The 15,383-nt window shown below is 45.4% G+C and overlaps 1 protein-coding gene across 2 annotated transcripts in view; it reads right to left on the reverse strand.

The window, feature by feature from the left end:
• The window catches only part of roraa (RAR-related orphan receptor A, paralog a), a 218,188-nt gene that overhangs the window by 46,872 nt on the left and 155,933 nt on the right, over positions 1 to 15,383 (reverse strand). Inside the window, exon 1 of one of the 2 annotated variants that reach the window (XM_052060439.1) lies at positions 11,226 to 11,400. The exons of the other annotated variant lie outside the window; for it this stretch is intronic. Coding sequence (XP_051916399.1) covers positions 11,226 to 11,256 — 31 coding nt within the window. The 5' untranslated portion in view covers positions 11,257 to 11,400. Of the gene's footprint in view, positions 1 to 11,225; positions 11,401 to 15,383 lie in introns of those variants that run through there. 2 annotated transcript variants of the gene reach the window in all.

Here is a 15,383-nt window from a genome sequence, read left to right on the forward strand (position 1 = left end):
TGCCAAAGAAACTCACAACCCAAGACCCAAAGTATGCACATCGTGTACACTTGAGAGACAGTCATGGATTGGCTAATCAATGAGGACCGTGCCTTGATGACCAGATATGTTCTTCACCTTTACCATCCCGGCCAGGATGCATGATGCTAACCTCCAGATGCATGTCTTTTTTTTTGGGGGGGGGGGGGGGGCTGTAGCAGAACAGATGGAGATATTGGATGCTTCCAGGAATTATTAATGGCACACTATGATCCCAAATGACCTTCGGCAAATAGTCTCCCAGCACCGAAGTACACAGACATCCCTGCACATCCATATTGGATCCAGACAACACACCTGGCTTTGTGAAGAAAGAGCCAACCATCGTGCCTGTACTTGCACCTCTAATCCAGCAGGGAAGCTTCCTTTTTATCCTTTTTTTTTTTTTTTTTTTACCTCACCCAAAAGCAGCAAGGAGGCATCCAATCACATTAAAAACAATTGTGTGTTTCAGGAATAGATTTGAGATTTATGCGGCAAACACACTAATTCCGTAAAGCCCAATTTGTTTCTCCCACAATGGGAACCATACAGTGGAATTAATCCACAGAAAGCCGTGCCTGTAGTTTTAAAAATAAACCTCTTCATGATTGGAGGCTTTTGTGCTCGCTCAGGAGATGTACTATTGTGACATCAAATCTATATTTCCGTAATACGCATCAAATATCTGTTGCCTATGGATAACATTCAGTTCAGAAAGCAAACGGAACTCCAAATTTGAGCTCAATTAAAACAAGGCGGCGTCAACCGCACGCTCGGCGGAAGCACGCATTTGGAGATTGTTAATGTCAAAAGCTTGAATATAGACTTATCCATAGATTTGGAATGAAACAATTAAAAATAAGAACTACGGTTATGGTGTTGCCAACTTCTATTGATGACTTTTACCTCACTCTTTTTTTTTTTGTTTTTGTTCATGACCACATAGGCCAGAAACCTTGTGCAACAAAGCTCACTTGTTCTTGTTTGGGTTTAGCTGAGGTCATACGGGGTTAAGGGGTTGCTGGCAATTAAGAATGATCCAGGCGGCCATGTACTACAACCGCATACACAAGGTCTACGGCCCTTTGAGGATATAAATGATGCGCTCTCAGAAGACACAGCGGGTCTTCAAAGCGCTGCAACTGAAGGCGGAATTGATCAGACACTTTTCCCTCACACCAGGTATGGAAAAAAAAAAAAGCAACCCGAAGAATTCAGTGTCCATCTCCAGATACTCCGAGGCCTCTGGTTAATTACCTCAGGGCTCGCTAATGAGGCTGTGTAAATAAATATAGTTTGTCTACTATGTATATCGTGTTTACTCAAGTAGAACCCTGCGTAGAAAAAAAAATCCCTTATGTATAAATTAGAATAATCCCACATCAAGAGAAAGGGTGGGGAAAAAATGCATGCTGTGATCAAAGCAGAGCGGGCGATGTAAACATGTGTCAAAAGATCAAAACAAACAAAAAAAAAAAATAGGAATGTAATCTTCTACCAAAATGGGCAAGGTATTCATTAGGAGCTTGATCATTTTCATTTGTGGAGAAAGCATGCTTTTAAACATTTTCACCCGGGTGTCTTTTGCTGCGAGACTAAATACTTCAGTCATGGGGCGCTGTTTGGGAAAATAAAGAAAGCACTTTGCTCAAAACAAATATGTCAAAATAGAAAAAATAACCCCCAAACAAACAAGGAGGTTATTGAAACTGGTGCCCTAATTTTGCACGAACACTAGCTTTGCTGTCCATCATGTTTGATGATCACGCTTGCTCCAAGGCAGGGGAGGATGGCTAGGGAAGGTTCAGCGACACTAGTACCACCTTCAAGCAACAACGAACCAAAAACTATATTTATTGTGGACTTGTATAAAATCGCACAGCATTTACATTTATCAGGTTCCAATAATAAAACAGAGAAATGGTATTTTGGATCCCGCTGCTTGTATGACATATTCAAAACCGAATGGATGCAGCTAGTACTGTTCCGGGAAACCTTCATTTGTTGATAAGCGTCATCTAAATGAATCGTTAATCGGAGACAATCAGAAACCAAGCCAAGACATCAGGACTCTCCCCAAAAAATAACCCCCCAACCAAGCAAAACCGAACGATCATTAGTATGCTGCAAAGTTTGCCTAACGACTGAATTCACTGTCATAGGGACGCTAGCATTTTCCAGAAGAAAGCACATTGCGGAACTTTTGTACGTGCTAAACATTCAGTCCTTTGCAGTGCATTTGAGTGTGATGACAGTGGGATGCCATTTGGCGGAGGCCTGCGCAGGATTGATAGTAATTGAGAATGCTCTGTTTGGGCACACTCTCCTTTGTTTGCCCCAAGACACACATTAAATGCATTAAAACAGCCATCAGTGCAGTTGGGATACGGCTGTCTTCCTCTCCCCCTCCAACTATTGACAAAACAAAACTTTGAGATGACAGCTGCTGATTTGTAACCGAGCGACAGATCCCCGCGAGCAAATAAAGCAGGCATGCCCGTCTTTTCCCGGGAAATGTGTTTCCCGTTGACACAAATCCATTTAACAGCACATAAGCCCGAAAAAGTTTACATAAGGATACATTTTTCGAGCAACTGCGGAGCTATTTCCTTCAATTTAACTGATGCTTTTGTCCCGCGTGTTGGATTCTGGGAGCTTTGAAAATGAGTTAAGCTTTTTTTTTTTAACATCAAGCTCCTATTTGCCCAAATTAGGCTCCTCTTAGAGAGCGATCATATAAGCACATCCCGAGACTCTCATTGCTGACACGCTTGTTGTCTAGGCTGGACCAGGCTGTGCTGAGTGGCCCGCTTGACGAGGACCTGCGCTCAGCACGAAGAAAGCTTTTATTCGAGAAATGAGAAAGCCTGGGGGAGCAAAGACAACAATAAGCCCCCCCCCCCCAAAAAAAGATACAGCAACTTGAAAAACAACAACACAAGCCCCCCCCCCCCCCCCCCTCCGCCGCGCCCCCCCTCAAAGGAAACGGTGGTGGGTGATTGCCAGCTGCACTCCGGATTACCAGCCTTTTGGAGTCTTTGAGCAATCGCTGAGAGCTGGAGCACCGTTTCCAGCTCCTTAATCAGTTCAGCCGGGGAGGGATGGATCCTGACGTGCAAAAGGCTCAGCATGATGGGGAATAAACTCATAATCAGCAATCAGATATTCCACATTGCGAGCTGGGGGCGGGGAGCTCATCTCAGATAGGTCAAGAAGCTCTCCAAAGACCTTTTGCCTCCCTGCTGGGGAACTCACGTATTGTCTCAAACTCAACGGGCCTCATCGACAAATTGATTGTCAACGACTGCTATCGATACTGCAGCGGTGCCTTGAGATACGACGGAGAAAAACAGCGAGCTACGATGTTATGCTTTATGAAGGACATCATTAAAGATTTAAAAAGAAACCGTTTCATAACACACTTTCTTCATTTGCTCTTCTCAATCTGGTGTGTGCGCTTTATCCAGCTGGGGGCCATTTAAGACAGATACACGGACATATTGTTTATTGATTTGTCTCAAATCGTCTCAGCTTATCACTGCGACACTGATATTAGTCGTTCTTTGCAGAAGCTTAAGAATATAGACCTGCGAGTATTGAATTGTGATGTGTGTGTGTGTGTTTGTGTATGTGCGTGTTCAGACATCCGTTGCTTAAAGGGTAACAAACCACCACATAATGCTAATTGTTTGCTCAAATGCCTGGAGAGTTTCTAATTGTATGTTAGCATTCAGGTAGCGGAGGCCATTTGGTTGCTTTAAATTCAACCCAAAGCTAATCAACTAAATTAGAATGTCGTGTGCTGGCTGGGTGGACTCCCTGAGTTCAAACTTTAGCTTAGGCGAGGGTTGGGTGATAATTCAATGTCAATATGTATGGCGAAAGACACGTGGTTAATAATAAAAAACAAAACAAAACAAAAAAAAAAACAAATCAGGAAGCAAACCTCAGCCGACACCGGCATGTTGTGAGTGCGCAAGAAAAGATTTTGAGAGTCAAGTCACCTGATTTCCGCCCACCACGTACGTCACAGAAGCTTTGAAAATGATCAAATAACACTTCAAATGTTTGGGGCCCGTTCCAGTTGTGATAGTGCCTCCGCAACTTGTTCAAAAAGACTGAATCGATATTGGACACTGCTGACTGGCCTGCTGTCACCTTTCCCTGCACGCTATTCTCCTGAACACTCATTCCAAGAAAACAGTTTCAAAGTATCACTTGGCACAGAAGTTGGTAAACAGGGCTGGATTTCATTAAAGTGCCATGTCCCCGAAACGGCCATGGGTGGTGCCTTTCAACAAAGCGCCTTGCCTTGCACATTCTTTCTCCTTTCATCTTTGGTAATTAGCACTGAAACGGCATTTCTTCCATTTCAAATGCATGCATGAGCATAAAAATCAATCTTGAACAGACTGTTCCGGCAAGGCTATTTTTCTTTGTTTTTCATGATGACAGCGTTTCTTTTCATGCGTTTTTGTTTGGGACGGCGAGCGCCAATGCGACGCTAACCTTGAGCGGGAGCTTCAGCTTGTCAGCCAGCGCATGCGCACTATGAGTGAAGCTAAGCAACGTGTCAGAAAGTTTGGATTGTTTCTATTAAAACAGAACCACCGTCTGATAATGTTAGACAAGAAGCAACCCCAGTGGCTTATTATGGGATGTATAATCAAACAGCCCCCCCCCCCCCTTTTGTAATAAAATGGTACTGCCCACGTAGCGACGACCTTTGTTACAGCACCGCCTGCGCCCTCGGCTCATCGAAATTCCATGCACTTCTCATTTTTCATCCTTTCCTCCCTGCCAGGGTCCCCAGATGCAGCAGACCGTCTCCACAGAGCGGAGGGGAGGGTGACTTTGTACGTCGTGACCTATGACCCTTCCTCACGCCCCGAACTCGACAGCATTCTAGCACTGCACTTCTGACAGTGCCGTCACCATGCACAGAAGCAGGGACGGACGAGCACTTCAACGGCGAGAGCTTGACCACCGTGTTTCCACCATCTTGCCGCTGAGTCAACCAAACGAGTGACACCTCTTGAACAGTCACGTTGGCTCCAAGAGTTGAAGTTAGGGAACAACACTAACTGATTTTAGGAGCCTATCCCAGCCGTCTTTGGGCAGTTGGCGGGGGACACCCTGAACCGGTTGCCAGCCAATCGCAGGCCACACATTGACAAACAACCATTCACGCTCACACTCACAGCAAAGGACAATTTAGAGCGTTCCATCAGCCTGCCGTGTATATTTTTGAAATGTGGGAGGAAACCGGAGTACCCGGAGAAAACCCACAGGGAGGCCGGAGCTGGAATTGAACCCGGTGCCTTTGCACTGTGAGGTCGACGCGCTAACCACTGGACCACCGGGCCGCCACATTAAATCCTTAAACTGTAAATATACTCCAAACTATGATCCCAAATAACTTGTGACTAAACCTGTCATTTGTCAATTTGAGCAGCTGCAGAGGCACTCAATCGAGCGACAAAGACTAACATCTTTTGCTAACACCCCAGGCTAAACGTAGTTCCTCCCTGGCCTACAAAGACCTCGGAGGAGTCAAGATGTATCACTTCTAGATACGTACGTCCTTGACACCAGTTAGTACTTTCCACTCAGTGTTGGCGCCATCTTGTGATGTCAATGGTCTGCAATGTGCCATGTGCCACTGTGTTGAGTTGGCTTAGGGATGCCAAACCACCAAGACGTTAAGTTTTTTTTTTCCATTTGGACGACGACAACTAAAAGCGAGTCAGACTTCGGCACCCTTCCATATGGGTACCGCTCGTGGTAGTACGGTACAGTATGTTAGGAATGGCGTCCCGTTCATGTTATAGTCAAATGTAAGAAGAAAATGAACTGTGCCACAAATGCAGTTGTTTGCAACAGAGAGGAAGTCAAACTGCAAAAGATGGCGTACGATTTACACGTCCCGCAGTCAAAATGCAAATTACATCAGATCAGACAACGGTTCTGAACATGACTAAAAACCGAGACGGAGTGGCGGACTTATTCCGGTCCCTGCTTCCGTAGCAAGGAGCCACGACTCGGGCCAACACGTGAAAGTTCTCATCCTTGATCCGGCTATGTGAATAGTGCATTCAAGTGGCCAAAACTGAAAGCGTATAATTCTCTAATAAATTAAACAAAGAAAATAAACACAATGTGGTTCAGTGCAGTTTGTTGACAGTCGGGTGAAACGGGAAAAATGCTGCTTTGAATCCACCTCGGAACAGTATTTTTCACGACACGTGTTTTCTTCTTCACTAGATTCTATTTTTAACGTGAGAGGCTCTGATGACCACTCAATGGACAAGAACTTCTATTGGAGACTAAAGCAGCAAAAAAAAAAAAAACCCCAGCACATCCAGACAGTGCTATTGAAAAAGATAATGAATCGGATATTTTGAGATCACGTACAACTGAAGGCGAATCAAAATATCTCATATTCGGAATTGAACTTTCTTTCTATACGTACAATGAAGGTGCTTCACGAACATTCGCGGGCTCACCACACCTCCGCTGGATGGACACATGAAGAGACCGAGGCAATAAAAGACATTCACAATGCTCCTTCTCATCGGCGCTGCCAGCATGAGATCTGATTACAACGTTTCAAAAGAGAAGCAGGCCAACGGTCTGAGGACTCACACGTCTCACGAAGCATCGGAGGTTTGTCTCTCACAATAAAAGCCTCTGCCAATAAGAACAGGCCCAGCGAATGATAGGAGCCAGAGGAGCGAGCCGCCGACTCTTGGGACGCATGCATTAACATAGTCTGGAGTTGCTACTCACCTTCCGCCTTTTACGGTTTCACCCGCATCCCCCCCGTTGGCGGTCTCCCGATGGCTTGACACACTCAACACCTCGACGCCTTATGTGCTTTTAACATCCTCTTGTGTTTGAGTCAGACAAAACGCAAAATCAATAACGCTTTTTCCTCCCTATTTCCTCTTTGATGCAACTTGAAAAACACCTATGGACACACTGTCACGATTCGGTTTAGGGACCAACAGGTGGCAGTGTGGAGCTCCCCTGGCAGCTGCACACCTGTTGGTCATAGGTAATCAGGCATATAAAAGGACTCCTGCCCGCACACTCAGTGTCGGGTCATTGTTGCGTTTGCTACTGTCATGCTTTGGTTGCTGTTTTTGTTTTCTGTGTTTTATCAATACACATCTTCAAATATACCCTGCTCCTCTCTCCTGCCTGCTTTTTGGGGTCCACCACCACCACGCTACGTGACACACACGGCCCTCCGGAGGTTCCACAGAGGGGAAACATGATACAAAACGCAGAATAAAAAAAAAAAAAAAAGGGGGAGGCGGGCAACTTCACGATAACAACTTCTAAGCTGAATGCTTATGAGGGCAAACGGGTGCAAATAGGGAAGGGAAACAATTTAGCCCTGCCATTAATCTTCCCCTAGAGGACTATGCATGGCGGTGAGCAGAAAGGCCACAAATAAATCATTTACATTAATGAGAATTGCTCCGGAACCCGAAAGTCGAACACCCCTAACGTTGCACTGTTTGTAATTCAAGCGGAATGTTCCTGTTTGCATTTTGGATTGGATTGGATAAACTTTATTGTCAAATATTTTGTTTACTTGCCTCAAATGTGTAGACACTGTAACGTTTATGATTTCTGTCATCGCTTCGATTCCTGCTTACGGGTCACTGAATTATTTTCTTTGGGATCAATAAAGTACCTCGAAAATCGAACCACGATGTCAAACGAGATGTGTGCGAATGTATCAAGGTCAGTTCAATGAGCACCAAGGTGGACTTATCCATTTTGGCATTTTCTTTTTTTCCGTCTTATTTATGTATTTATATAGTTATTTGTTTATTGTTTTTTTGTTTATTTTGCAAGACTGTGGTCGTAAGAAGGACCGGCCTCGAAAAGGAGGTGAGTAAACATTATCTTTAATACCATATCTGTGGTACATGAGGGCGGCCAGGTATCCAGTGGTTAGCACGTCGGCTTCACAGTGCAGAGGTACCGGGTTCGATTCCAGCTCCGGCCTTCCTGTGTGGAGTTTGCATGTTCCCCCGGGGCCTGCGTGGGTTTTCTACGGGTGCTCCGGTTTCCTCCCACATTCCAAAAACATGCATCGAATGTGGCCGTGGATGGTTGTTCGTCTCTGTGTGCCCTGCGATTGGCTGGCAACTGATTCAGGGTGTCCCCGGCCTACTGCCCGAAGACGGCTGGGATAGGCTCCAGCACCCCCCGCGACCCTAGTGAGGATCAAGCGGTTTGGAAAATGGATGGATGGATGGATGTGGTAAATGATGATCTAAGCAATGCTGACAGAGGAAGTAGCGTGTCAGCAGTTAAATGCTACATGACAGGACTTTGCTATAAGGGAAGAAAGGAGAAGGATATAAGAAGGACGTATGGTGCAGACTCGATATATGGCTTGAAAAAAAAAGTATATATATAATACAGTATATATGCGGGGACTGCTATCCTCCCTCTACTCTATCATAGAGCCAAATCAAAAAATCCATGCTCACAATGGTCAGTCAATATCCCATTAAGCAGCCAGGAAAGCAGTGGGGCCGCCATGCGCGTCTCCCTGCGCACGCCACCGACTGGCACACCTCGCACACGTTAATAACTCCCATTGCACTTCCTGCGACGGCTGAGCGGCGATGGAAAGCACGATGGCACGCACGCTCAGTCTTGTCAGGCTGATTTTTGTCTCTCTTCTCTACTGATATTATCTTGGTAATTTGGGTCAGATGAGGAAATTTAAACCATGGGCAGAGCAGGAATTCAGATCTTAGTTTTTTTTTAATGGATTTACAGTTTTATGCATGTCTGTCTTTTAAACGTCATCTTTTGACAACCTAACCAGAGGCATGCAAGAACGCTTGGATAAATTACCCCTTCTTTTAATCATGATTTTATTTTAAATCCTTTTCAGGTAACTTGTGCTATATTTGCCTTCACCTTAATCTGTGGCCATGTTTCCTCTGGCTCTCTCCATCCTGAGGCTCTAAGTGGATAATAGCCAATCTTGTTAACCTCTGCTTTAATGTGTGAGGGCCTACAGCTTTGCAATGGGCCGCTAATAGAGAGAAACAAATCCACAGCAAATATGAACAGCCGCGATAACGTGACCTCAAAGCACCAATCACGAGACATTTGGCTTTTCCTTCTCTCGCCCGGACTTTTTTTTTTTTTTACAGTCTAGTAGACACTCACACTCAATCGCATATTCATGCACAGTCTGCACTCGTTTGGGTAAAAAAAAGGCGGCGATGGATTTCTCTCACCGCGCATGATGAAGGGGTTAACTGGAAAGAAAGGTTCAACTTTTCTTTAAAAAAAGTACTTTTCTGTCAATAAGCACATCAAAGAACTTTTCTTTAATGATGTAACTGGGGTTTTCATTTTAATTGTGCTGAGTAGGCTGCCTCATTTGCATGGGGTAATGAGAGGGATGTTTCCATTATAGGTAATTAGGTACTTGAGAGACAGTGGTGGGGAAAAGGGAGGCAGAACAGACATGAAGGGAGGGCCCGGGAGGGTGCACAGCCACACAAAAGTCTCTCCTATCGTACGGCGCCGCTCTTGCAGTTGACCATTAACATAGTCAAATCGTCAAATAATCGGTGAACTATAACAGGAAAAATATCAACACTACAGGCGGTGCACTTTTCACTCCCAATAGTTCATCGGGTCGCTAAAGACGTATAAATAAATGCACTTCATCGGAACCGACAAATGTTTGCGTGGGTGGGACCAACATAGTCCAAGATGTAATCAAATGCGAGATTAAAACATTATGTGCTTTGTTCTAAATTGAATATAGATGACACAGTGTCGATGGTCGTTCGTACAGGTCCGGCAATTAAGACCAAACGTGGCACACGACACAATTTTGATCAAAACAGACACGACAATGGCCACAAGCTTGACTTTTAAATTCATCACATGCAGTGCGTATCACACTGCAAACACAGAAATAAAAACTTGTTGTCAATCATTCGCACAGACGTAGGGACTATTTCTGTGTTTTTCATGTAGTGGACTTTTCTGAAGCCAAAAAAAAACCCCATTGACAAGTGGAAAGTAAAAAAAAAAAAAGCTGTCAATGCCACACAACATTATGGTTTGGATCATTTCGTTTTGCATTTAATGCCAAACGACAGCTCTTTGGTCCCTCGTGACTTGTTATTCAAGCCATTTGCATCAAGTGCGCACGTGAGCATGTCTGCATATGAGTCCGAACATTTGTCTGCACTGTAGAATCAAGACTGGATTCAAATGTGCGAGGCGCGTGCTCATATGGACAATCAAGTGTGCGTGTGTGAGTGCGTGCCAAGCCATGCATGAGAAAAGTGCGTGCTGCACTCTATGTATGACTACACTTTCACTGTCTGCCCCTGCCAATGAGTGTATGTGTATGTGTGTGTGTGCATACTTTTGTCTGTATAATGGAAATGGTGGAAGACTGGATTTGGCATCCTAGATCATCATCACACAGACGGGGGAGGACCCAGTCAGGGTCTCATGGCCACACATGTAAACCCGACTACAACCCCCCACCCCATCCACCCCCCAAAAAATAGGTCAGTGGAGCACTCACATTCACACATCGTTATTGCACATGCACATGCACACCCATTACACCTCCATCAAACAAATTCACATCGTCTGGCAGTCGCCTGTCTGCGACCCCACGTTCAACACAGCCACGCGCATCCTCCTCTGCACAACTGACACGTCCTCTGGACTGGAACAACGGGATTAAGAAGTGTGCAAAAAGGAAAGCCGCGTGCACACTACCACTCCAAAAATAAATCATCAAAAGTCCCAAAAAAGGACAAACTGTCATGTGTAACTTGTACCGCAAGAAGCAGCAACAGACAAAAAATAATAATACTTGACTCTCAATCAAAAGTCGTTCGGAGATTTAAATATCTCAACAAACAAAATATCATGCAGAAAATGCAAATCATAATACACATTTTAAAAAGCATCATTTACTTGCATGCATTCTTAAGCAACGTAATACATTTTCCGCCCTCTCTCTCTCTCGATCTGTCACTCATGCCTTGCAAATGAAATGCAAAGAGTTGGCAGCCTCTGAATAGCGACGCTGTACTTGTTACTCAGGCTGCCCGCACAAGCATGCATTGGTTTTTGTTGTTGTTGTTGTTTTTTTTTTGTTTTTTGTTGTTGTTGCTCCTTCTTACCTTTCATAGCTGAAATCACAAAATACATCATTAAGCTTCGGGTCCATAAGAGAACAACTGTCGCCCCGCGCAAAGCCCCTTACACTGCTGTTTCAGCAGTAGCTGGCCAGCACAGCTCTCCGCTTCTCAGCCTTGGAGCATGACCACACCAGAATCCATGTGACTGTGACATCAGCGCTCCGCTCTGACTCCTCCCCCGTCCCCGTCTTCGCCGCTCCCCACCTCCCCCCTCCGCTCCCCTCCGCTCCTCTCCACTCTCGCCTTTGATTGGCACAGCGTGCAGCCAGTAGGGGCGCCGAAAGCTCAGGCAGGGAAGCTTGGCCGCCTTCCCGCTGATTGCAGTCGAGCGTGCCCGCCTCTGCTAGACACAGCATCCCTTAAGCCCCCCCCCCACCCCCCCCGCCCCATCCAAGTGAGCTCTTATCTTTGCAGTCAAAACTAGCAGACACCGGTTCACAGTTTTGGTGTTCTGTGGTGCAATGTGAAGTATAAAGTGAAGTTAAAAAAAAAGGGGGGACAAATTGCCAGACAGGGATGAGAGGAGAGGGAAAGAGAGACATCTGAAGCAAAAAAAGAGAAGATGGATAAGAGGGGATGTCTAATTTCTCTCTATGAGTGATCAGTGTGGGGGCCAGATGTCTGCCAGATGAGTGGAGCCACATTGCTGCTTCTTTCTCTGACCTCTGCAGAGCCTCATCCAACACACATACTGACATATCTCACACACTCAATTTTGACAGGTGTAAAAGGGGCAAAAAGGTTAGGATGATTACGCCCCCCCCCCACCCCCCTTCGCACCACCCCCCGCACCACAGCGAACGGGCGATGAGTTTCACGCAAGGATTTCTTCGCCTCACTCTCGCCCCCTGCTTTCCATCCCCGTCTCTGCCGCTCTCTCTCCTTCCATATACCCCCCACTGCCAACCCCCCTCCTCTTCGCTCATCCTCATATGATAATCTGTTCTGACTCGTAGCCAGCTGCCTCCCTCTGATACAATATTCTGGTTTTAGTGCAATCCAGCCTTGGCCAATAACCACGTTGCATTTGGCATTTCCCTGAACAAGCTGCTTCTCGTATCATCTCAAGACAAACAGCGCGAGGCTTTGCTTTCACACGCTACAATATTTCAAATCTGAAAATGGAGAGAAATAAAAGAGGAGGAGATCTAAACAAAACGATCAATATAAATTTCTTTACACCATGAATATTTCAAATTTGGAGATTGTGAAGGCTCATTTCACATTCTCTTTAGATGTGTCTGACGTGAACAACATGACTGCGTTGCTGTATATTTGCGAGAGAATGATGATGCCTCCACTGGGACTGAATTGCACATTAACTATGCAATTGTTACAGACGATTTGAATATTTATTTATAACCCATTTTAAATTCTAAATGTATTTATTATTCATTTGACGCCTTCAACTGTGTCCTAATAATTGAATAAAGGTATGCCTAACCATATACAATATGGAAATGAGCACTCAACGGCAGTTGTGACATAAATCTTTCCATGACAACGTTTCATTAGGACCCCCGTGATCCATTAGGGACTCTCAACATATTAACTCACGTTGTGTCAACAATGGTCTCTTATTGCACCGCATCTAATGAAGAAAATATCATGCTGAACCTGATAGCATCAATAGAAGCATGCCTCGGACAGAAAGTAATCAGCCGCTAGTGAAGTAGTGAAAACGTCAGAGATGCTGAAGTCGTCTCATTTTCACCGAGGCAAAATCTTCACCCGATGAGTGAAAATACGCTAACTGCCGCTGCCAGGATCTGTGGTTGTTTTTCAAAGTGCCTCTTCTATCACAGTCTTCCTGGAAATCACCGCAGTAGCTTAGCGCCGAGCGATGAGCTTTCTTTTGACACATCTGGACCAAAATATTCAAAATGAACGCTGCCCCTTTCTGCTTGGCTCTCGACGAAGGCGGACGCTTTTTGCCCTGCTCCTCCTGCCCTCACCCCACCCTTTCCGTGCTCGCCACTTAGTCCTTGTGCTGTCTTTGTCTAACTTTTTTTCCTAGCCTCCTACCGTATTTTTCATCCGAAGAACTAACAATGGAATTAGTTGGCTGGTCTCTCGATGTAATCGACAAAAAAATTACGACGAAAAGAGCGGGCAGTGGGGAGTCTGCTTGCCCTGCGGGGACACTTGCTGCCGGATACGCCCTGGATCCATGGAGAAAGTGGAGACCGGTGTGCCTGGCAGTACTGTCCGTGGAGGATGTGGAAGACATCTACATTATTGGCCTTTTGATAATGTTTATATAATAATTTTGATAACAGTATGCTGCTGTTTGGTGTTGGCGGCTTTCTGTTCTATCGCAAAATTCAACCGACGGGAGCGGCTCTACCGGTCACTCTGGATGGCTTGGCGCGAATGTCCAACACTCAGACTCAAGCGGTGACTGAGCTCAACCGCAATATTGTTGCGGTTTTGGAGCGACTTTGCGCGATCGACAACACCATGGAGAAGTTGGAATCCGCGCTGCGGAAAGAATTTTCGTATCCGACTGATCGGCGCCAGTGAGGAGATACAGACCAAGGACTCAAGGCTGTCTGGAATTGTTGGCGGCCGTCCCTCCAAAACAAACAACGCTATCTGGCCTTTCCCCTGAATGGAAGTACGCATTGGGTCTAGGGCCCCCACCACCACCCCCCTCCTTCTCGACCATGGACTGATAACCCCGGACTGTCTTCATGATGAGCAGACCTCGAGGAAGCAGCTATGAACTGTAGACGCATACACGTACACAACTGGACAACCACACGCGCATACACATCCTTGCTATCACCGTCTTCATCGCTCCGATTCTTTTTCCCCCGGGCGTGGTTCGATATGCGGAGCGCAACGGTGACCGTGCAGCTGGTCATTTCGGCCGCGTCGCAGTTACCCCCCTCCTCCCCCTCCCATTCATAAGGGAGTTATTACATGTTAAGTCTTGCGACTTGTTGTAACTGTCATATGCTTATTTATGTGCTAAGGTCTTTTTTTATCCTGGACTTAAATTATCCTCGGAAGAGGATAGTTCGAGCGTGGGGTTTTTTTCCCTCTCCCTAACCAGCGTTTTCCTTTCTGAATTCTGATTGTAATTTCCCCATTGCGGGACAAATAAAGGATTTCTTAATCTTAATCTTAAACAACAGCAATGTAATTTAATCTCATATCTTCCAAATTTTTTTTGAAATTTGCATTAAAATCAGGGCGGTCGGAGCGCAGTACTCCCGAGTATGCCATGCTTAACATCAAGGAAGCGGAAATAGAGTCGCTGGAGTCCGTGTATGGCATCGGCAGGTTAACTGCAAGCACTCCCCTTGCGGAATGAAGATGATGTACTCGGTCACCTTTGTCACGTGGGGAATTGGAGACCGCCTTTTTTGCAGCCATGATTGTACAAATGTGTCTGATGCCCACCCAACAGTTATGCCGTGTGGTGAGGACGCTGCTATTAAGATGCCCCAGCGTCGAGATCCCAAACGCACGTGACTCAACCAAAATTGCCTACCAAAACAGGGCCCTTGAGTGTAATAGTCCAACCAAGTGGAGATTTCAAACCTTTGACAATAAAATGCCATATAAGCATACTGCATGTCAATCAATATCAATAAAGAAAGCCCTTTTTGGGTTTGAAAATCAAACTTGTAATGCTAGAATTGTACATTTTCAAGTATGAGTGGGTGTCATTGAATTCCCTCTAAAGGTTGGATGACAAGTCATGAAAATGCACATCAATGCCTGATTACCCCCTCAATTTTTTTTTCTTCCAGCTAATATTTGCTGTTAACCACATTCTTCCCTGACTGCTTCACATTGCTTGTGACAGAATGCCAATAAGCTGCTTATACATGTTCATTAGAGCATTGATTAACCTCTCAAGGACCTGATGGTCTGCCGGCAGTAATGTGGTGTTGTTAACACATGACTGCGATCTCTCAGTCATTGCGCATGAGCTGACCGCATACACGTCAAAGCAAAGCTGAGTGTTATTCTCATCATTGGAAGGCAGAATTATTTAATCAGATCTTAGGTATACCAAATGTTATAGCCGCTGAGTGTATGTACAGCTCACTAGACATGAGACCACTTCCTGTTTGTGACCACACACGCTGGTAGGTGACTGAAATGGTAAACCACTTTAAGAAGATA

This window comes from Hippocampus zosterae, chromosome 3, assembly GCF_025434085.1.
Source record: "Hippocampus zosterae strain Florida chromosome 3, ASM2543408v3, whole genome shotgun sequence".
Lineage (NCBI taxonomy): Eukaryota > Metazoa > Chordata > Actinopteri > Syngnathiformes > Syngnathidae > Hippocampus > Hippocampus zosterae.